Source organism: Macaca mulatta, chromosome 15, assembly GCF_049350105.2.
Source record: "Macaca mulatta isolate MMU2019108-1 chromosome 15, T2T-MMU8v2.0, whole genome shotgun sequence".
Lineage (NCBI taxonomy): Eukaryota > Metazoa > Chordata > Mammalia > Primates > Cercopithecidae > Macaca > Macaca mulatta.
In genome coordinates this window covers 123,193,348-123,216,037 of record NC_133420.1, presented here as the reverse complement: position 1 = coordinate 123,216,037, position 22,690 = coordinate 123,193,348, and the positions used below count along the sequence as shown (strand labels likewise).

General features: G+C 39.8%; 2 protein-coding genes across 3 annotated transcripts in view; one reads left to right on the top strand and one right to left on the bottom strand.

Annotated features, from left to right (window-relative positions):
- The window catches only part of ECM2 (extracellular matrix protein 2), a 41,611-nt gene extending 31,633 nt beyond the window's left edge, over positions 1 to 9,978 (top strand). For both annotated transcript variants that reach the window (XM_015117266.3, XM_015117264.3), the window contains exons 8-10: positions 2,778 to 2,917; positions 4,372 to 4,698; positions 8,812 to 9,978. In XM_015117266.3, coding sequence (XP_014972752.3) covers positions 2,778 to 2,917; positions 4,372 to 4,698; positions 8,812 to 8,980 — 636 coding nt within the window. In that variant the 3' untranslated portion in view covers positions 8,981 to 9,978. The remainder of the gene's footprint in view (positions 1 to 2,777; positions 2,918 to 4,371; positions 4,699 to 8,811) is intronic.
- The window catches only part of CENPP (centromere protein P), a 272,761-nt gene that overhangs the window by 100,098 nt on the left and 149,973 nt on the right, over positions 1 to 22,690 (bottom strand). The gene's annotated exons all lie outside the window — the stretch shown is intronic.

Sequence of the window (22,690 nt, the reverse complement as noted above, 5' to 3'; positions counted from 1 at the left end):
ACTCTAGTTTCATGCTGTATGCAGAATTTCCTATAATTTAAGCATTGTTTTTTCTTCAAGCAATACAAAATTCTGAATCGAAATTATAATTACTAGTAGAGACACCTGATAAAGTGAAAAATGGTACTTCTGACAGCTCTTGGGGGAAATGGGAGAAAGGAATTGAGAATTTAAATGAAACCACAACTTCTATGAGGTACTCTGCCTCTCGAGACAGTGTATACTGTCCCAATCCAGAAATGTGACGCTTATCACAGAAGCTCATACAGGTATTAACCATAACAGAGTGTCCACTGACAAATTCCAGGCAAAATCACAGACACTCTGACCTGACAGTAACTTGCATGGATACAAGTGTTGTACAAAGAAGGCCTCTGACTGTTCCAGCAACTCTGTAGCTTACAAGTTTTGACCCAATTCCTACCAAAACTGTCCTGTGACTAACTCCAGGCCCCAAACTCCAGCCTTGCTTTATTATCCTCTAGAGATGCCCCACAGGTCCCCAGATGTGTGGTCTCCTTACTGCACGGTGTGCTCCAGAGGGTCTTTGGCTGATGAATGTCAACACCCCTCATTTCCTGCATTAAAAACACTGAGGTGGACTGTGCAGTGGCTCACACCAGTAATACCAGCACTCTGGGAGGCAGGAAGATGGCTTGAGGCCAGGAGTTTGAGAGTAGTCTGGGCAACATACTGAGGTCCTGTCTCTAAAAAGTATATTTTTTAAAAAACTAGCCAGGCATGGTGGTGCACACCTGTAGTCGTAGCTGCTCAGGAGGCTGAGGTGGAGGATCACTTGAGCCCAGGAGTTTGAGGCTGCAGTAAGCTAGGATCGTACCACTGCACTCCAGCCTGGGCAACACAGAGAGACTCTCTCTCTACAAACCACACCCCACCCCGCCCGCCAAAAAGAACACTGAGGTCCAGAGAGTCTATACATACTGGCAGACCCTGTGGGAACACAGGTTTTCTTACTAAGCTCCGTTTCTCCTACACCACATGATCATCCAGCCAGAAGTCAGGATGCAGCATCCCCCGGCTTCAGCCCCAACAAGCCAGAAAAGAGGATCATCTATGGTGATCTTATGTGGCTGTCATGGCTACCACCCTTCCTCTTCTTCCTATTTCCAGATTAAGTGACAGAGTTATGTAACACTGACATTTATCAGTGCCTGGCTTTCTATCAGAGTCTCCTGGGTTCTTAAGAAATACAGACTCTTGGACCTATCCCAGACATGCTACGTCAGATTCTTTGTGGGGCAGGGCCAGAAATTAATAATTAAAAAATTAAAATTTAAATAGATAATGCATACACATGTTAAAAAACATACATACACAATGAGGATAATACAAAAGAGCAATGTGCCCCACTCTGAGCCTGGCTTCTCTCTCTCCAAAGAGACCCATTCCTACCAGTCTGCAAAGCACTGGGCATACAAGTGCACAAATGCATGGCACATACTATAAATCCTTCTAAAGCCACTGCTGTACACCTGCCTCACTTAACCATGCAGCCTCAAGGCTGCCGCATGTTATTCTTTCCTACAGCTGCAGATGTTTCAACATATGGACAAGTGTGCCAGGATTTATTTAACTAGTCTCTGACTGATCTAGCTCACCTCCTAAATACATATGCAGGTAAAAGCAAAAAGTTGAAAATTGCTTTACCAATTTCTAACAAATGCCAAAATTAACAAAGAGGGAAATTCTCACAGGTGGAATAGAAGGTGACACTAAAGATATAAGCCAGTTCTACTTCTGAATTCTAACAAGAGAACAAGGAGAATTTTTATAATGCAGATCCTTTAATGAAAAACTCCCTCTAATGCCAACTAAACTTAACTTGAAGGCAGCTAGCTATTAAAAACTTACTAACAGTTCTAGCAAACTTCTCCTTGGTTGTAAATTAAGACTCTTAATTAACTTTAAATTAATTATAACAAAAGCAAATCTAAAAATATAAGACTAAAATATTATAGACCACATGAAGTAGTAGGAAACAGGCAGTCTGGGACTGGAGGCTCGGCTAGGACAAGCCCCTCTCAGCATTAGTCACGTAACCGCAGGTGAGCCTCCCTGTCTCTCCAGGCCCAACTTAACTCCACTGGTAAGTAGAGACAATAATTTTTGTCTACTTTTCAGTTTTTAAAGCCCAAATGAGATAATTTATGTGAATAAGTATTATAAAGTAGCGAGTCTTGTATAATTATTATGGTATGCCATTTCTTGCAACATAATATGGATAATACATTTTAAATAAAATTCATTTGATTCCATAACCATGACAGACAGTGTGTTTTATTTCACTAATTAGTTATAAAATTTGACAACTTTCCTGTAAATCCAGCACTTTGGGAGGCCAAGGCGGGTAGATCACCTGAGCTTAGTTCGAGACCAGCTTGAACAACATGGTGAGATCCTGTCTCTACAAAAAATATAAAAATTAGCCAGGCTTGGTGGTGCATACCTGTAGTCTCAGTCACTTGTGGGACTGAAGTGGTAGGATCACTTGAGCCTGGGAGGTCAAGGCTGCAGTGAGCCGTGTTTGTGCCCCTGCACTCCATCCTGTGTGACAAAGTGAGACCCCATCTCAAAAAAAAAAAAAAAAAAAAAAAAAAAAAAAGACAACTTAAAAACACAAGCTTACTTGAAAGAGCAGTGAAAGACTCTTTAGATAATACTAATGACAACAGTCTATGTTACTATTTTAGTCTTCATGAAACTGAACATATCAACTAACACAAAAGAAAAATAATAGTCTTTTCTCTTAATTATAGGAATTATACCTAGAAAATAACCAAATTGAAGAAATAACTGAAATTTGTTTCAATCATACCAGAAAGATCAATGTCATTGTACTACGTTATAACAAAATTGAAGAAAATAGGATTGCTCCTTTAGCCTGGATAAATCAAGAGTAAGTACATGCTACAATTTAAATTTTATTGAACTATTTCTTCCACTTGTCATTATTAAACAGAGTAGGAAACCTGGGAATGGGATAAGTGAGGGAGGTGACGATACTGAAGGGCTCGGAGACAGAATCGTTTCTTAGTGAACCCTTACCCTATCTCCAAAGTGGGCTCCTTCATGCAATTTCCAACCTGTGCATTGCATGACTGGTGTTAGGATTATTACAGTTACTACTGCTGTTGTCACCATACTGCATACTGGACACCCTATCATATGCCAAGTGCTGAGCTAGCAAAAACTGAGCCCCAGCTGTCTGACTTTGAGGTCTGCCCACTACTGGTCAAATGCTACTCTAGCTCTGTCTACCTCACAGGTTGTCAGCAGGTTTGAATGAGATAATCCCCTGCACACAGTGAGAAAGAAATCTGCCAGACTCCTTCTCCTCATCATCATTAAGTGCAAGCACCAGGCTTCAGAGCCCAGGCCTGTTCTCCTACACTACACAGCCTTCTTTTCTCCAAACTATTTCTTCACCTCAACTCTTACAAAATAGACTGAAGAATGCTTGGCCTAACAGTGGAGGCCAAAAGTAGACTCCAACTTCCTGGACAAGAATCAGCAACCTCTGGCTGTAGCTCTCAGTGAAGGGGGAGGGAGTCAGAAGCAAGCCCTGCAGCAAATCCAGCAGACAACTGGGATCTGGGATTGCGTGTCCTGGAACTATGTGCCCAAGTAACACAGTCGGGGACGTGGGTCATTCAGAAACAGGATGGAGAGGCCAACTGGGCTCAGCAGCATGTGGCACTGAGTCCACTGTGGGCAGAGGAGTCTTTATCAGGTGAAAAGAGGGTGTGAGGCAGAAGCCTTAAGAGACTCAGGTGGGGTTCCTGAAACAAGCCAGTGAGTTCACCACGTTTCCCAGATCTTCTAGATGATTAACAGCATTTTCTAGATCCCTCAGGCTCACCTCAAGTCTCAGGTGTGCCAGGTCATCAAATCAAATGTGGAATGAAAACGTAGGGGAAGGGGGAACCAAAACAAGCCAAACAAACCAAACTTCCTCGCTGGAACCAGAGACAACTTTACAGATAGGCATTTCGATGTATGCTGGGATTCATGGAATTTCATTTTGGATTCAACACATCAACCTTACAGATATTTTAGTCTTTGGGCCTCAGTATTGCCTCCAGGGATATGAGTTTTTCCCTCCTAGTCTCTGATGCTCCCTCGCAAGGATTCACATAGCTGGGAGGCAGTATGGCACACTGGTAAGGACATGCACCTTGGTGCAAGAGACTAGGGCTGGCTATACCTGGAAAAGTTCCTATTTGGAATCTTCACTACAAACTGGGTGCTTATAGGAAAATGGACCAGCATCAAGACTGGCCTTATCAAAATTTAGAGCTGATGATCACCATCCTGATGTCCCTACCCTGTTTACTTTTTTCTTTGTTGCAGAAATCTAGAATCCATTGATCTCTCATACAATAAGCTCTATCACGTCCCGTCCTATCTACCCAAGTCCTTGCTGCACCTCGTGCTCCTCGGGAACCAGATTGAACGGATCCCTGGCTATGTGTTTGGTCACATGGAACCAGGCCTGGAATACTTGTACCTGTCATTTAACAAACTTGCTGATGATGGCATGGACCGTGTCTCCTTCTATGGGGCATATCATTCCCTGAGAGAATTATTTCTGGATCACAATGACTTAAAGTCTGTACCACCTGGGATACAAGAAATGAAAGCACTACATTTTCTGAGGCTGAACAACAACAAGATACGGTAAATTTTGGCTTTTTCAAGTGTCTGTTTAAATTTTGGTTGGCAAAATATATGATAAAATAACCATGACATGATCTCTGGGATTTATGTTAAGGAAAAAAAAAATGGTGCTAAGGGGTTGGATTAAACAAGATTGGCAAATGTTAGTAATTACTGAAGGTGGATGACAGGTATGTGAGGATTCATTAGAGGTTTTTCCTACTTTTGCACATGTTTATAAATTTCCATAGCTAAAACATCTTTCAGCCAGGTGCAGTGGTTCATGCCTATAATTCCAGCACTTTGGGAGGCCAAAGTGGGCGGGTCACCTGAGGTCAAGAGTTCGAGGCCAGCCTGGCCAACATGGTGAAACCTCGTTTCTACTAAAAATACAAAAATTAACAGGGCTTGGTGGTGCATGTCTGTAATGCCAGCTAGTCGGAAGGCTGAGGTGGGGGAATGTTTGAACCTGGGAGGCAGAGGTTGCAGTGAGCCAGGATCATGTCACTGCACTCCGGCCTGGGTAACAGAGTGAGACTCCATCTCAAAAAAAAAAAAAAAAAAAGAAAAATTAACAGATTATTATTATATAACACTTAGAACTTTAGAGACAGTTTCAGATAAGTCTTCAAAGCACTAGATTATGTTACTACTCCCACCTCCATATGTAAATAAATAAATCTGTAGAGCATAGTACTTAAATATGTGCTAAAATTAAAACTGCTTCTATCTAGATTTTTCTGAAGTCAAATTTCTGAAAACATTTATTGAGACTCACTTTCCCTACTTTTGGGAACACATTTTTCTGCGTGTATTCAGCTTATATACTGAATCATCACTCCTGCCTAGATGGCATGAGTGTCTTGAGAAGTAATCCAGAATATTTTGTCAGTAGGGTCTTTATAATTGGCAGTGAGGGAGACAATAACCTTGTTGTTCCGTCCCTGAGAATTATGCCTCTTAGTCTTTCCCCTTCTCTAAAAGTCCAAATAAACTAAATGCCTACAAAAAGAAAACAAAACAAAAACACAGAAAAGTTCGAGTTTTTAAAGGTACTGGAAGAAGAGATGGGGCTTGGGAAGGCTTTGTAAAATTCAGTTTCAAAATTTTTTTGCAAAAATACTTCACAGGTTGTGCCATATGCTTCATACTGCACTGCATCAGAAAGCGTTTAATGTTTATCCCACTTTTTGTGATTCTAAAATTGATCAGTGGGCTGAGGTGGTCACAGCCTGGTATCTCCTACGACAAACTTACTCTTCCATCACTGAACCAATGGTTTCACTCATAGATGAATGTTGTCTGATTCTTACTTCATTAGGGGTAACAAAATGATGAATTTCTATTTTTTCCATGCTTCTCATGCTTATTAGCTGGAATTCTGCTGTAAAAAATTTTTTGCTCATCAACTAGGGCTGCTTTGTCACTCTGAAAGGCAAGAAAAAAGCTTAGTTCTTTCCTTTAAGCCACAAGTGGGAGTAAGAAATTGGAGCCTAAATGTTTTTGCTTTATTTTGTTTTAGGGTTCTCTCTTTTTCTGGTGAATCAATATACACTTACGCTTTCATGTAAGCAGTTATGCTTCAATCAGTTGCAGTCATTATTCTTAAACCGTCCTGTATCTGGACAATGGTCGTTATTCAAACTGGCTCTTGTGTCTGCTCACTTGCTTTTGGGCACACGTGGGCCTCGGGCTTACTTTCTGCATTCCCTACTACAGACCTTCCTCCAAAGGGCCTGGCCCCTTTCTTTGGGGAATAGTATTGAGAAGCCCCAAGTAGGAACCAGCCGTGGCCCTTTCAATTGTGTTGCTATTGTATTGAGGCCTTTCAGTGGACTGCCACGAAATTCCGTATTTTGAAAAGAAAATAAGTTCAGATTGACATTCCCAAATCAAATTTAACGTCATTTAATATTAATTCCTTTTATTAAAACTTGTTTCTTTTACACTGAAAATCTAGGTTCCCAACATTAACTTGGATGATCTTACAATATGTAAACAATTGTTTCAAAATGACATCATTATTACTGCTAATAATAAAAGCTTTAAGTTTATTATTTTTTGGTAGCTCTATTTGTCTTTAGAATAAGTTCCACTAAACATGTACAGCTGAAATACAGCGGTTTCCCCTGTGATATGCCAACAAGTTAATATTCAGACATGTTATTTAGTTTTTGGTTTTTAGAAATTGCTTTTTTCTTTTTGAATATTACTTTTAACTGTGTTAAATATTTATAATTCCAAAGTCAAAACTGTGTAAGAAGTTGAATTAAGAGAAGTCGTCCTTCTGTGATTGTCTGTCGTACACTGTATGATCCTTCCTATGGGTTAAATTTTTAAATTTCTAGTTTATCCTTCCAGTATTTATTTTTGCAAACAGAAGCCTACATACATATACATATTTCCCCATCCCCATCCATAATTATTATACAAATTATTACACAAAAGGGCAGTTTTCTCTCTATATAGGTCTTAGTCCAGTTCTGATGCTATAAAGTAATGCCCAAGGCTGGGTAATTTGTAAAGAGAAAAGGTTTATTTCGCTCATGGTTCTTCAGGCAGTGCAAGCAGCACGGCACTGGCATCTGCATCTGGTGAGGGCCTTCAGGCTGCTTCCACTCATGGTGGAAGGGGAGATGGAGTGTGTAGAGATTACATGGCAAGAGAGGAGGCAAAAAAGAATGGGGAGGTTCTAGGCTCTTATGGGAATTAATAGAACAAGAACTCACTCACTCCCCTGATCCTAGAGAGGATATTTATCTATTTATGAGTGATCTGCCCCCATGACCCAAACACCTCCCATTAAGCACCACCTCCAACACTGGGGATCACATTTCAACATAAGATTTGGAGCGGTCTAGAACTTAAAGTATAATAATAATAAAAAAGAAATATAAGAAAATGACATAAAAAACAAACAAACAAACAAACCTTATGGGGTATGTGTATTTTTTCTACCATTTGTTTTTCTTTTTTCTTTTTTTTTGAGACAGAGTTTCACTCTTGCTGCCCAGGCTGGAGTGCAATGGCATGATCTTGGCTCACCGCAACCTCCACCTCCCAGGTTCAAGCAGTTCTCTTACCTCAGCCTCCCAAATAGCTGGGATTACAGGCATACACCACCATGCCCGGCTAATTTTGTATTTTCAGTAGAGATGGGGTTTCTTCATGTTGGTCTGGCTGGTCTTGAACTCCTGACCTCAGGTGATCCACCCGCCTCGGCCTCCCAAAGTGCTGGGATGACAGGTGTGAGCCACCACGCCCAGCCTACCCTTTGCTTTTTAAAAGTATCAGTATATCACTCCACATCAGTATGTAGAGAATTTCTTCATTCCTTTTTACAACTGAATATTATGCAGATATACTATATTTTATTCAATCAGTTCATTATTGATAGACATTTGTTTCCACTCTTACTGCTAAAAATAATGCCACAAAAGATAAGTTTGTATAAATGTCATTTTGTTTTCTTCCAGTTTAACTTTGGGATAAAATCCTAGGAGAGGGAATGCAGAGTGCAAAGGGTAAAGTGCATATGTAATTTTGCTAGATATCACCAAATTCCTCTCCAGAGGGGGTGCACCATTTTGCATTCCCTTCAGTGGTATCTGATTGGTCCAGGCTCACTATTAGAATATGTTAATGAGTTTTTGGATTTTTTTTTTTGCAAACCTCATAAATAAAAAGTGGTATGCCAGTAAAGTTTCAATTTACATTTTTCTTATGAATGAAGTTGAGCATTTTCCATTTTCCTCCTAGATTCTTAGGAAGCCTTTGTATCTGTGATATAAGTTACTCTCTCCTTCTTTGTCATGTTGTTTAACTTTGCACTTTCTTTTTAAACCCTGTAGTAAATTTTAAATCTTTTCATTCAGTGCTTCTGGTTTTCAAATCACATATAGGAAGAATCTCCCGAGTCAGAGGGTGTGACCACGGTCTGTTCGAGTGCTTCTATGGCTTCATCTTTCACATTTGGATCTTTGACGTAGTTGGAATTTATTCTGGTCTATAATATAAGGATTCAACTTTATTTTAAGAACAAAATAATTTTTTAACAAATGTTAAACTTAACTCCTAAATGAAGGCAGATTATTACTTGGACCATGTGTGACTTGCATGTCTATTTTTCCTTAGGAACATTCTTCCAGAAGAAATTTGCAATGCTGAAGAGGATGACGACTCAAATCTGGAACATCTTCATCTCGAAAACAATTACATTAAAATTAGAGAAATACCATCTTACACATTTTCATGCATAAGATCATATTCAAGTATTGTTCTTAAACCACAAAACATCAAGTAATTCCAAGTTTTCCTTTGCTGTTTATAAACTTTACTCATGTATTTGTAGTAGCTGCATTTGTCATTAACAAGAGACATAATCCTCCGGTTATTCTCAGTATCATTATATACTAGTCAATCTGATTCACTAATACACAGATGAACAACCAAAATATACCTAAAAGGCATAGTCTCTAGGAGTTTTATTAATAGTAAAGGTAAAATCTCTCAGTTTCCCACCTTTAGAAAGAGGTCATCTCACTAGAATAGGATATCATGCATACTGAGCTAGACCAGAAGAGTCTGGAACAAAATAAACACAACCTTTATAATCAACTTGAGTACTGGTGTTAGCTGAGAACTCTGTAAGTCCCTTTAAAAGTTATTTATCTTTTGGTTCAAGATTAAGAAGCATAATGACAAGGAAAAAAGCAGGCAGAATTTATGAATAAGTGTTGTTTATTATTCTGTTAAAACAATAATTTGTTAATTTCTTATAAGGCCCTGGGCTATAATTACTGGTATAAATATAACTAAGTATTGAGGTAGCTTTCATTTCTTCCATTAATTACATGTGTAAAATGAAAACACTACTATAATGTTAATTTCCTGGTTTTGAAAATCATATTATGGTTATGTACATTGTTAACATTAAGGAAAGCTGGCAGAAGGGTGTGCATGAATTCTATACATTTTTGAAACTTTTCTATAATTCTAAAAGTTTAAAGTTAAACAGTATATTAAGATTACTTTCACCATTCTTCACTCGAGATTAAAACATTTTTTGAAAAGCAGTAGAGTCTGCTTAAAATACAAGTTAATTATTCTTGACTATAACCTTGTAAAGGTAAATCTAATGTATAAATTTTTGAAAAATTTTGCACCACTGGTCATAGCATCTATCTCCTTTGCCTTAATTTACTGAAATATATCATTTTATTCCGTTCAATTGAACATAAAGCTATGTCTTTACTATGTATTGGCCCTACCAAAACCATATATTAAAATTTTTTAACATAATGATCTTTTATCTTTGTATTGCTAAAGTAATTTATAAGACATATATAGAAACTATGTTGACTTCTTTTGTTACTCTTGGTTTTATGTCTTGGCTAGGAACTTAAGTGCCAGTGTTGGCCTCATTGCATAGGTTTCTCTAATTTTTTAAGCTTTAGTTATTTAATCATTTAATAGTTCTTTCACCACTCTAGGAACCTTCCATCCCCACTTTACAAAGCTATTATAAGAACCAGAAAAGAATGTAAAGCATTTTGGAAAGTATGAATGCAGTTATTATCTCATATAAAACGGAAAGGAACCAGCATAGCCAACCACAATTGACAATTTCATGGGTGACTTTCAATTTCATGAGTGTGAAAAGTTTGACTTATTCCATAATGTTACTTCTTTTTCTTTTTTTTTTTTTTTAGATGGAGTCTTGCTCTGTCACCAGGCTGGAGTGCAGTGGTGCAATCTTGGCTCACTGCAACCTCTGCCTCCTGGGTTCAAGCGATTCTCCTGCTTCAGCCTCCCAAGTAGCTGGGACTACAGGCGTATGCCACCACGCCCAGCTAATTTTTGTATTTTTAGTAGAGACAGGGTTTTACTATGTTGGCCAGGATAGTCTCGATCTCTTGACCTTGTGATAAGCCCACCTTGGCCTCCCAAAGTGCTGGGATTACAGGTGTGAGTCACTGCACCCGGCCAGACTTATTCCATGTTACTTCTAAGCCTACTTTCTAAGCCCTTTCTTAATAGGCAGGATTCAGTGATTATAACATGAACAACAATAATAATATGAAGATAACTGTTAGACTGAAGGGTCAAAGACTTATAGCAGGTTGTTAGGAAGAAAAACAGGATTTTATGGAACAAAAGTTGAGCTTTGTAATCAGTTTAGGAATGAAGGAGCATTACTAATTTTAAATTGGCCAAGTTCAATTTAAGAGACAGGTAAAAACAAGAAGATAAGGTTACACATCCATTTAACAAGTATTGCATTTGTGCAATACTTCTTGATGTATGAATATAAACGCATTGACATAAATGGTTTAAGGCAATCTAAGCTGTAAACAAAATTAGTATTAAAGGGGGCTCAAACTGAATAAGGTGAGTCAGCAGAACTAGCATCCTGGGATGACGCAGAGACAGATACTGAACCACTCATTCATTCATTTCTTAGTCTGATTTTATTCAGTTGTGTTTCAGATGCTGTTCAGATGTTTGTCTAGAGACAAACAGAGCAGATGGGGCCTTTCCTCTCTGGTAGAGGCAATAAGCAGGAAATCAAGCAGACAAGTAAGTAAGCAGGCAAGTGCTGTGCAGTCAGAAAAATGGGTGACAATGCAATGAGCACACTGGTGCCTGATGGCTGCCAGGAGACTACAGCCACCCTCAATGGCCTGGAGTAACAGCAGATCCAGAGCCGTGCCAGACCCTGCAGGCACACTGTGGGCTTGCTGTGCATGTCTCTTCTCACCTCTGCTCTGGCAGCAGAATCCCAAAGAAAAATGAAAATCGGAATGACCGACTGAAGCTTTTTTTCTTAAGTGGAAGTTGTACTTATTTCAACTGATTTTATAATTTTTAAAACATGGCTAGCATGGAACTTGTTCAGCCCTGAAATTTCATGATGTTCTGGATGGGAAGTTTTAATTCCATAAAAAAGTGATAAATGTCCTTATAGCAAACACTCTTCACAATATAATGTACTAAAAAACAGATGTTCTGTTTGGCTTCAAAAATTACACTATAATTACTAACACACATATACACTAAAGAAGTCCTGGTCTAGCCATGATCTAAAAATATAAATGGTGTGTCTTGTCTTTGTGTATATATACAAGGAACAGTATAACTTTGAGATTTGGCTTATTATCAATAAAAATATTATAAGCAGCACTAAAGAAATGATTTAGTGAAAGACATACAGAACCTGGTATAAGGAAATAACCATACCAGGAACCAAGAGACTTGGGAGCCCATCTTGTTCTCCAATAATTATTCAGTCATTTTACTTCTTTGGGGTTCATTTGATTCAATTATAAAATAACATGTGTGGAACAGATCAGTAGTTTTCAGACAAGGTTCATTGGGGTTTCGTGTCACTGATAAGGAAGTGAACAGACCTCTCTCTTCAAACAAAGCAGCTTTGCTCTCATCAGAAAGTGTTGACTCCCATCTCCCTTTTCTTCTTACAATCAACAAACTAGGTACTATCTAAATAACACACTAGGTTTTAAAATCCATGAAGAACATGCAGCCTTCTCTTCCCTTTCTCCAGCTCCGCCTGCATTCCCGGAGCATCCAGGCTGAAGAGGCTCGGCCTTAGGAAGAGGCTGCCAGGTTTTCCTTCTGAGCACCAGTGCAGCGGGGTGACATCAGCCCTGAGCAGACTGCTGGGCCCCTGACCACCTTAAATGGCTAGTGGACAAGCTTCTGTAGGAACGAGCACCGTGCTGCAAGCTCACCAACCTCCTTGCAGGTCAGGTGATGACGCTGGGGCTCAGCGAGGGCAGGTGGCACATGAGAACAACAGGGAATATGTGGCTAAGTCTGGACTTCCCCTGCATCTTCTGACTCTGAGGCTGGTGTTCCTCCTGCTGAACCAAGCCGTCTCTCCCTTAGAGTTTGGATGGAAAGTCTAGGGCACCCAAGAGTGGCAGGCTGCCTAATAAAAGGTCCGAACCTGAGTGGCTGATGCTCAACCGGAGGGTACAGGGCATGTGGTATGGCAGGTGTTGCTAACGAGGGGAGGAAGATACTCAAAACCACCTCTCCTTCAAATGGCATCATCAAATGGCTCCACGTACATCTCCTCAGAAGCCATTCTCATTAAGTCAAAGTTAATTACTCCTTACGATGATTGCTTTCATTAAAACAGAAAAAAACTATCTACAATGTTGTACAGTTGAAATATGCACGGTGTCCTCTAGTTGTCATGGACACCTCCAGGGGTCATCAAGACGATTATTCCCATTCACACATAATTATTCCCGTAACGGCTAATAATACTTATTATAAATCTTTAAATTGACTTGGAAATGTTAACAAATTATGACAATGTTTGTTTTAAGATTATTTTAGACTCGGCATAAGTATATGAAAATTTAAGCCACAAATTACAGGTATATAGCTAAAGGATAAAACCCCAAATTTTTGGTAGCATATTTGTGTTAAGCATAGTGGTTTAGGCAAAAATGGTTTCTCTAATTTGACTAATTTAGGTGGGGAGTAACAAAAGATGACTGTGATATAATACAGGATATAATTAACACTAAACCATACAACACATACACGTGGTTCAGGGGAGAAAGATCAATGGACTTTGAAACAGGAATGTGAATCAGTGAGGCAAGGAAATGGAGGGGCTCACGTCTGGGCTCACTGGTCAGGAGTCTAGCCTCATTATGGCAGGAAAGGAGAGGCAAGACGAGGGCTCCTCAGGTCAGGAATTAGACCAGATTCAAGGCGATGAGAAATGCAGCGTACCACTGAAAAATGCTGAAGCATGAAGTGTTCCATGAAAGAAATAAGAAAGGAAAAAGAACTACCCACTGCAAATATCTAGAAAGAGAGTGACGGCCTTCACTGCACAGATACTAGAGACACCAAAAGGAATTCAGTGAATAGTGATCTTGCCAGATAAGGGACAGACGGAAAAGAAGGGACCAAAGAAGAAACTGCTGATTCTCATAAAGCTGCTGAGAAGTTGAGAGAAAGGGGCCATCTGTGAGAGAATGCTGAACTTGGGGTGTCACCATGGGGGTCAGGCAAGACAAGGAGAGGACAGGAAAGACGGGAAAGTATGGGGTCAAAGCTGAATGCACAGGCAAGGACGTACACCTGAAGGGGCCTGACAAGACAGGGGCAGTTGAGCCAAACTCTGACGGGCGCCGACCCTCAGCTTCAAGGGAGGGACACAGAAGCCAAGTTCACTGCAGTCTCCATCTGACTTGAGCCTTTCACCTTTCAGAGCCAGGTTCCAAGCACAGGATGAGTTGCACCTAAAAGCCTAGTTCCTCAGGACCCCCAGCCCCACAAAACCCCCGCCATTCAGCAGCTGTGCCGCTGCCCAGGACAAACCTGGTATTATTAGGTAGATCTGCAGTGATTACCTCTTTAGTGTTATTAGTTAGGTCCTACATAATGGTTATCTGGAATTATTAGTTAGGTATTGATTACTTCTCTGTGTATGCGGGTGTTGTACAGTAGCTGGGTTGAGGGGTATAGCTTGTTTCCCCAAAAAGACTGTAAAACTTAACAGAACAGAGACGACTCATTTCTTAACCCCCTGAATTTTGTGCAAAGTAGGTGCTAAAATGGCTCTTGAATAAAGAGTTCCATCTCCTTCATCTCCCAGTCAAAACTGGTTCGGCTTACGAGTTATATTACCCAAAGAGTTGATATTATCCAAAGTTGACATTACTCCTAAATAAAAAAGAAAGGAACCTGCAAAATTTAAGGATTTTCACAGAAAAACTTAGAAACTGAGCAGAAAAAGATTTATATAGGGTCACAAAATTAAAAGGGAATCATTTATGTTATTAATATTTCTGACAAGGACCTCAGAAAGCTAAGTATATTTTTTAAACAATTAAGTTATGCTTTGACAACTGGTAATACTTAGTAATCAATCTGATTGCTCTGCATAATAGCAACACTGACTATGCCTTCCAAAGCCATCATTTAAACATACCATAAATTACTATGTTCCTAAGATGCTGACTTAAAAGAATGAAATACTCAAATTCTGCTGTTGAAGTGAAACTTCAAAGGGTGGAGTAAAACCCTTTATGATATTGATTCCACCTCTTTCCCTTCTTTAGAAAAAGGATAGAAAATGTCCTCATGGCAAAAACATTTACAGACTGACAGATGACTGAACTATTTATCTATCCATGTTTGAATGTAAATTCAGAACCTTGATGGACTTAAAATTCAAAAATATTAAAAGTACCCATGAAAAGAAGTTTCTGCCCAGCTCTAACTTAACACCAAATGACCATTACGGGCCTTAAGCCCCCCAAGTCTGTGAAACATGGAGATTCCTCTCTTGTAGTTAAAAAAACAATAATGAGTATCTTGGCTCTGAACTAGAATCAGTACTAGCCACGGACCTGGCCAAGTTACTTAGAGTTCTAGTTTCTTTGTGCACAAAATCAGGAAACAACATCTGCCTCCCAGGGCTGATGGGAAGACTAAACAAGTTGATATCCTGTGGAGGTGCTGGGCATAGGGCAGACATAAAAAAAGGTGAGTGTCAATGTTTCCAGGGATAGACTACAGGAAACTGGTGAGCAGGAAGTTACTTAACTTGCTCAAGGCTTCCAGGCCTCTGAGTATGGTGAATATTAATTATTTAAAATAACTGATTTCTTAGATTGGTGGAAATACAGTGGAAAAAGGAGTGGGTCTAGTATACTAAGACATGTGGGCTCTGCACACATGCTCTGCAGAGCGCCAGAAGTAAACCCCTTGGACTCTGTGGGCCAGTGGGGGTCCAGCGGGGACCCTGCAACCTTGGCAACAGCATGGCTCTCCTGAGGAGTAGGTGGGAAATTAACAGCAAAACCTGAGTTTGACTGCCTTTCTACTGTGTTACTGTATGATCACATCCAGGACACGGAACAGAGTGAACCACGGTATACACAAACATCTGAGCAGGATCTCCAGGCTGAGGGGGCCAAGAGGGTGAGGAAACTGGAACTCAGAGATTGTAAATGACATCTCATCATAAGATTAAAAAAAAAAAAGATCCTGACCATAGGAAAGAACATTAAGTTTGATTTGTGTGATTCACTGTGATTACTTATAATATCTAAAAAGGGGGAAAATTGTATTTAAAACAGTCAGCCAAACTAGAGAAGTATCTGATCAATGAGCCTGTCCTATAGATGAATTCTTCCCTTAGAAATAACCCCTGAATGAGTCTCCAACGGTACAGCAAGACAGTCTGCACTGGCAAACCCAGGCCTTTCCATCTGTAGCCCACGTGGCAAGCTTCGGGCAGAGGCTTCCCTAGCAAGTTTGATCCTTTCGTATTCATTTCTGGCCCTATGACCATCAGCTCAATTGAAACTAGTCCAACAGAATCAAAGGCATTTGTAAAAGGTTTTAAGAGGAAAATCTCCTGCAAACTGTGTAATCCTGAATTAGTCCATGTTTGATTCTACATGTCTTAAGGCTTCAGCTTATGACATGTCTTTTACTACAAGGTGAACAGGAGCATTTGAGAATGTAAGCCCTGCTGGAGTTCAGTCTGTCACATACTGTTATTTGCAAAGGAATAAATGTTCTAAACTCAGTAAGTAAACTTTAGTGGTGATACAACTAAATCATAAAGGCATGACCATTTCTTCTGTGAAGTTATGTTCCCTTTTCTATATGAAAGTGGATAAAATTAAAACTTAGTCTAGCGTATTTTTTCCTTTGTATAAAATGTGAAGAATGTGAATCCACGCAAGGGAAAGCAGGACTGTATTAAAAATAACATGTGATTACACTAAATACGTATTAGTTTGGAAAAGAAAAGGAATACATCATGTTATTAAAATGTCCTGGTGTGTTTCTAAGTAACAGAATCTCTGTGGTCAAATAAACTTACATTAAACTATCAACCGATATAAGCAAATCTTTTTATAAGTTGGAATCTGCTGAAGGTTCATTTGTTTTGCCTAAACTGGGAATTACATTCACAAATATAAAATTTATATGTGAATCATTTGGAAAGTGAATTTAACTAGTATTGTGATACTCAGAATAAAAAAAACATTATAAACTGTAAATCTATACTAGGGCAGCAGTTCTTAACTATTTGAAGGATGGACCCCTTTGAAAATATGGTGAAAGCTATAATGGATCCTCCATGCAGAAAAATCCATATATAAAAACACTTGACATGTATCAAAAGACTCATAAAGTCTTTCCACAAATTCTCTAGGTATTCATATACCCAAGTTAAGAATCCCTGTCTAGGGCAACATCTTAATTAACTTAAAATAAATTTGGTGGTAAATATTTCACTAGAGTGAAGGATAAATCAAAGAGTTAAAGTTAATTTAAGGCAAACTGCTTTATCTGCTCCAATTATTTAGCGTTTATTCCCCCTTTATTTGGTAATATTTTCAAGGACACAGAAAAGTTTAAGTTCGCAATGAGCACCTACATATCCTTCATCTATATTCACCAATGAATAATACAGATGCTCTCTGACTTATGATGGGTTACATCCTGATAAACCCACCATAAGTTGAAAATATCATAGGTCAAAATGTATTTAATACACCTCACCTTCATCTAATGTCATAGCTCAGCCTAAGCTATGTACATGGGCTCAGAATACTATATTATTCTTCAGTTGGCAAAATAATCTAACGTGAAGCCGATTTTATAATAAAGCGCTGACCAGCTCAAGTAATTTACTGAATGCTGTACCCCGAAAGTGAAAAATACAATGGTTGTATGGGTACTCAAAGTACAGATTCTTGCTATCGAGCAAACTCTGACCTAATGGTGTTATATATTTACTTATTTTTTGAGACAGGGTCTGGCTTTGTCACCCAGGCTGGAGTGCAGTGGTGTGATCACTGAAGCCTTGACCTCCCAGCCTCAAGTGATTCGCCCACCTCAGCCTTCCCAGTAGCTGGGACTATAGGTGTGTGCCACCATGTCTGGTCTATTTTATTTTTTGTAGAGACAGGATCTCACTGTGTTGCCGAGGCTGACTTAATTGTTTTAGCTTCCCTTGATTATCTTTCCTTAAATCAATTATTATATTGGAGGTTTCACTGTGGTGATTTTCTGTTATTCCTTCTGCATTCATTAACTGACATTCATCTGTAAGGAAAAACTCTGATCCTTTTAACCTTCTTTTCTCTGTTATTATAAAAAGGATTTAGTATCGTATGTGTTATAATCCACTGTTTTTTATTTTTTTGAGATGCTCAAGCTGCCCCTTCATGGTGGCTTCTATGTTCCTTTTCGGAGTCCTTGGTAAACTCTGCAAACTTTCACACTTCTTGGTACAAGAAACTTTTTCAGACACCTTTATTTCTCTGGTCCAGACCTTTTATGGGCCATTTTTCCAAGGAGTCCTGGTGCCCTTAGTGGGAAACAGTATTTAGAAACACAGATCTGGAAACCAGATGTGCTCACTGCTCCCAGGTCTGCTCACTGGAAAGAGGTAAGAAATTTATTTAAAACAAAACCATTACTTGTACAGATTCCTCAAAGCAAACTGACTTCAGACATTCGTTAAAAATATTTGACACAGCTGGGTGCGGTGGCTCACGCCTGTAATCCCAGCACTTTGGGAGGCCGAGGCGGGCGGATCACCTGAGGTCAGGAACTCGAGACCAGCCTGGCCAACATGGCAAAACCCCATCTCTACGAAAAACACAAAAATTAGCCAGGTGTGGTGGGCTGCACCTGTAATCCCAGTTACTCAGGAGGCTGAGGCAGAATTGCTTAAACTCAGGAGACAGAGGTTGCAGTGAGCTGAGATTGTGCCACTGCACTCCAGCCTGGGCGACAGAACGAGACTCTGTGTCGAAAAAAAAAACCTGATACATGCAAAATATAATAAACAGAATTATATAAGTCCTTCATTTTTCATAAACTCAACTGAATGAACATTCAGTGACAATTTATTATAATTCATTTTTCAGAACTAGAAACTTTAAGTAGGATGACAGAGTGAGCTCAGCCACATGACACAGCAGAAGCCAGTCCCTGCAACAGAAGAGCTGTGAGGAGAGGGTAAGAGGAGGTCAGGGCAGCAGAGAACCATGGAGGGCCTACGTGCTCAGCAAATTGCTGCTACACAGGACATCAGGGTCAGGGTTTGCAGCTCATATTTTTCAAAATACATTGTAAACTTGGACTTTGATATCAAATTTCCTGGTTTTTAAAAATACTATATACTCCAAACAATCTGCAGGCTGAATACTGCCCCTGGGTCACAACCTACAGTACAAAGTAAATTCATTAGAAACCAAAGTGCCTAGTCCACCATGAGGGACACTTGAACATCAAAACCCATGAAATCTTAATCATTTATCCCTTCACAGAAGCTTTTTAAAGCATCTACTATACAAAAATCCCTATGTTATGCATATTTACATCCTAGGATTCAGTGGCCTAGAACATTCTTAAAGTGGGTGTTTGTATGGCATGGCTAACTCCCTCACAGTCCTCAGGTCTTGTGACTGTCACCTGACAGGGAGGGTACCCCTGACAGTCCCACCCCCATCCTGCTTCTCTCCATAGCACTTACACTATTTGTTGAATGAATGGATGGGTGGACGGCCTTTCTTGTAGCTACTACTATAAGATAACATTGTACAATCTATTCCAATTCATTTAGAACGTGAAGGACACCAGAGACTGGCAAAAGGACATCAGAAAATTCAAACTGCCTAATTTTTGGCAGGTGTGTGTATGCCCCTCAATATACTCCTGACACATGCTGCTCCTATAGCTCCTGCCTCGCCTATCAAACCTTTTCATTTGGGCTGTGTGCAGGTGGTTCCCACCTGGAATCTCAGCACTTTGGAGGCCGAGGTGGGACAACTGCTTGAGCCCAGGAGTTTGAGCTATGATTGTACCACTGCACTCCAGCCTGGGTGACAGAGTGAGACTCTGTCAATCAATCAATCTTTTATTTGCATGAGACAGTTTCAAGGTCCTCCCCTGTTCTTATTTGTGTTTGGACTTTGACCACTGCTGTCCATGTCTAGACCAGGAGAAGTTCTGGAAAGGGTGTGAGAAATCATATGACAGCTTAGATTAGGCAATTTATTTTTATTTTCACAATGGTTAGCATATATAAGACCAAAGGAAAATAAATTTCCATTAAAGTTTCTTTTATGGCAATCAATATTTTTATTCATAAACTGTCAGTACTGAGAATATTACTTTTTCAGTTTTGTAATTTATCTTTGTGTTTGTAACATAATGTAGATTACTTGTGATTCCTAAACATGCTGTTATAATGCAACTAGTTCTTCATTATTTAGACCAAGGCTCAATGAGGCAAAAATAGAACAATAAAAACAACAACAAACAAACATGGAGAAAAGAACTAGGTCCCCGCCATAGGACCCCTTTAGGAAACAAAAATGGAAGGTTTTCTCCTCACAATACTTGAGGGAAGAAGAGGTACACTGCTTCGTTTGGAATGATAACCTGGAAAAGGGTGGGGATAAGCTCAGGCATGCTCGTGCCTGCTGCACCATCTCTGGCAAGTGTGAGGCAAAGCTTTCCAAGCCACAGCCCCAAGATGGTGGAGGGTGGTGCCTGAGGCCTGCACGTCTACATTATCTGCAGAACAGAGTAATAAGCCGAATATACTACCCTAAACCCAGCATCTTATTCCAGGGCCTATTTCTTTCCCTGGGCCCTCTGCCCAAAGATCGAAGCAAAATATCAAGGAAAAGTAGCTGTAACATATATTTAGAAACAACCTTACAGGAACTGCCTCCTATCTCTCTAGACATGGGTGGCAAAACTGCACCCAGAAAGGCCACACAGGCAACTCGACTGAGGAGTGGCTTGGGTGGGTGACATGGACAACATCCTGTGAGTATAGAAGTGAAAAACACATGTCCCAGAGACAACAGTTGCCATGCAAAACCAGAAATCACGGACTGGCAAAGCCTAATTTTTAAAGAGAAGTTGAAATCTTATTTTTAAATACAGCAATTTCACCTAACAAAAATACATAGGCATATGACCCCCAAATGACAGACTGAGGAACGTTCATAGTAGCTCTCCAAAAGGTACTTAATCTAGTTGAATATATAAACAACTTGTGGCTTACTCATATATGAGAATACTACACAGTGATGAGAATGAACTGCCGTGTATCACAATGACATGAATGGATCTCAAAAGCATGTCACTGAATGAAAAAAGCCAGATGCAAAAGAGAATGCACAGTATGATTCCATTTATATAAAATTCAAGAAATAACCTATGGTGCTGAACTCAGGCTGTGACTTGAGGAGTATGAGGAGGGATTCTGGATGTATGAGAATGGAGTATGAGGCTAGGATTTCTTGATTGGGGTCATTTTGTAAAAATTAATTGAGTTGTACCATTTTTTTTTTTTTTTGGTAACATACACTTCAATAAACAGTTCAAAAACAAAACACTGTGCAGGACAAACTGAATTTGACCCAAGGGCTTCCTGTTTATGACTGTGTTCTGAAGGAATTTAGGCAAACACTAGATGCTCTGGATACAAAGATTTTAAAAATCCAGTTCATATTTTCATGATGTTCCCAATTCATCCAGTTAACAGATACATCTGCAACTAAAACATACTTGAATAAATGAGAATATGAGCATTCTAAACCAAACAGGAGGGCGTCATTCCCTAGGTGCTGCAGGGCTAGGACGGGGCCTGAGCTACACTGAGGTCCACTAACGGGACTAGCGAGCTGCCTGGAACTGTCAGCTTGGAGGTCCAAGGAGGAGTACTTTATTTAAGTGAGGGAAGGATGAACACATAGCTAGCTGCTGTGCACATCTGAGGCAAATGTATTCTTTAGGACTGTAGCTGCCTTGTTTAACACAATGTGTGCCATTTCTCTGGAGAGAGGGAACAAACGATGGTCAGATTCTTGATGACAGGAGAGAACAAGTCTTCTAACCCACTGGAAAAGCTCTTCACTGGCCTCCAAATCTATACAACAGTTGGGAAGATCCATCGGGGTCACTTGCAACAGTGAGTCCTTGCCACTAAGGTTAGAAAACTGCCCTCTCTCAGTCCGGCCGCGGTGGCTCACGTCTGTAATCCCAGCACTTTGGAAGGCCGAGGTGGGCAGATCACGAGGTCAGAAGATCGAGACCATCCTAGCTAACACAATGAAACACCATCTCTACTAAAAAAACAAAAAAAAAAATTAGCCGGGTGTGGTGGCGGGCGCCTGCAGTCCCAGCTACTCGGGAGGCTGAGGCAGGAGAATGGCGTAAACCCGGGAGGCAGAGCTTGCAGTGAGCCAAGATTGTGCCACTGTACTCAAGCCTGGGCGACAGAGTGAGACTCCATCTCAAAAAAAAAAAAAAGAAAACTGTCGTCTTTTGAAGGTCTTAGTTGATATAGAATTGGGCAGTCTCTTGGGGATGAGTGGAAAAAGGAGTACAAATAATGATTTCTTTTCAGGGAATAGCATCTTCCCTGCTCTAAGTCTCCCTAAATGTCAGTGAGGCCACAGCTAATACTTTCTTGAAAAGGGAAGGTTGTATGCATCCTAAGAGGGTGTTACTTGGACATGCATGTGTGGCTGTGTTATATCACATATGTTGAGTCCAGGGAGCAGTTCATGGAGCCTTGTACACAGTTTCCCTGACATGCCTATAGCAGTGCCAAAAGCTTAAAAAAAAAGTCTGGAGAAGTACGCATAATGCAATAGCTACAGTCATTAGAAGAAAAAAAAGGCATTGTTCTTTCTCAGGTACATCTGAAGTTTGGGTATATACTTCAGTAATGTTGGTATCCTTTATTCAGATTGATAAATATTTTATTAGTCTATACAGGTTGAGTAACTTTTGAAATTGTAATTTACAAATATTCATTCACTTAAGAATCTTGTATTTTTAAAACTAGGTATTTCTTGAATGACTCCGACTGCACTTTCAATGGCCAGTTGCCATGCATTATTAAACTTTTTTTTTTCCTTCAGAATCTTCCAGTAGACATCTAGAGTTTAGCTAGAAGTCTTGGCTA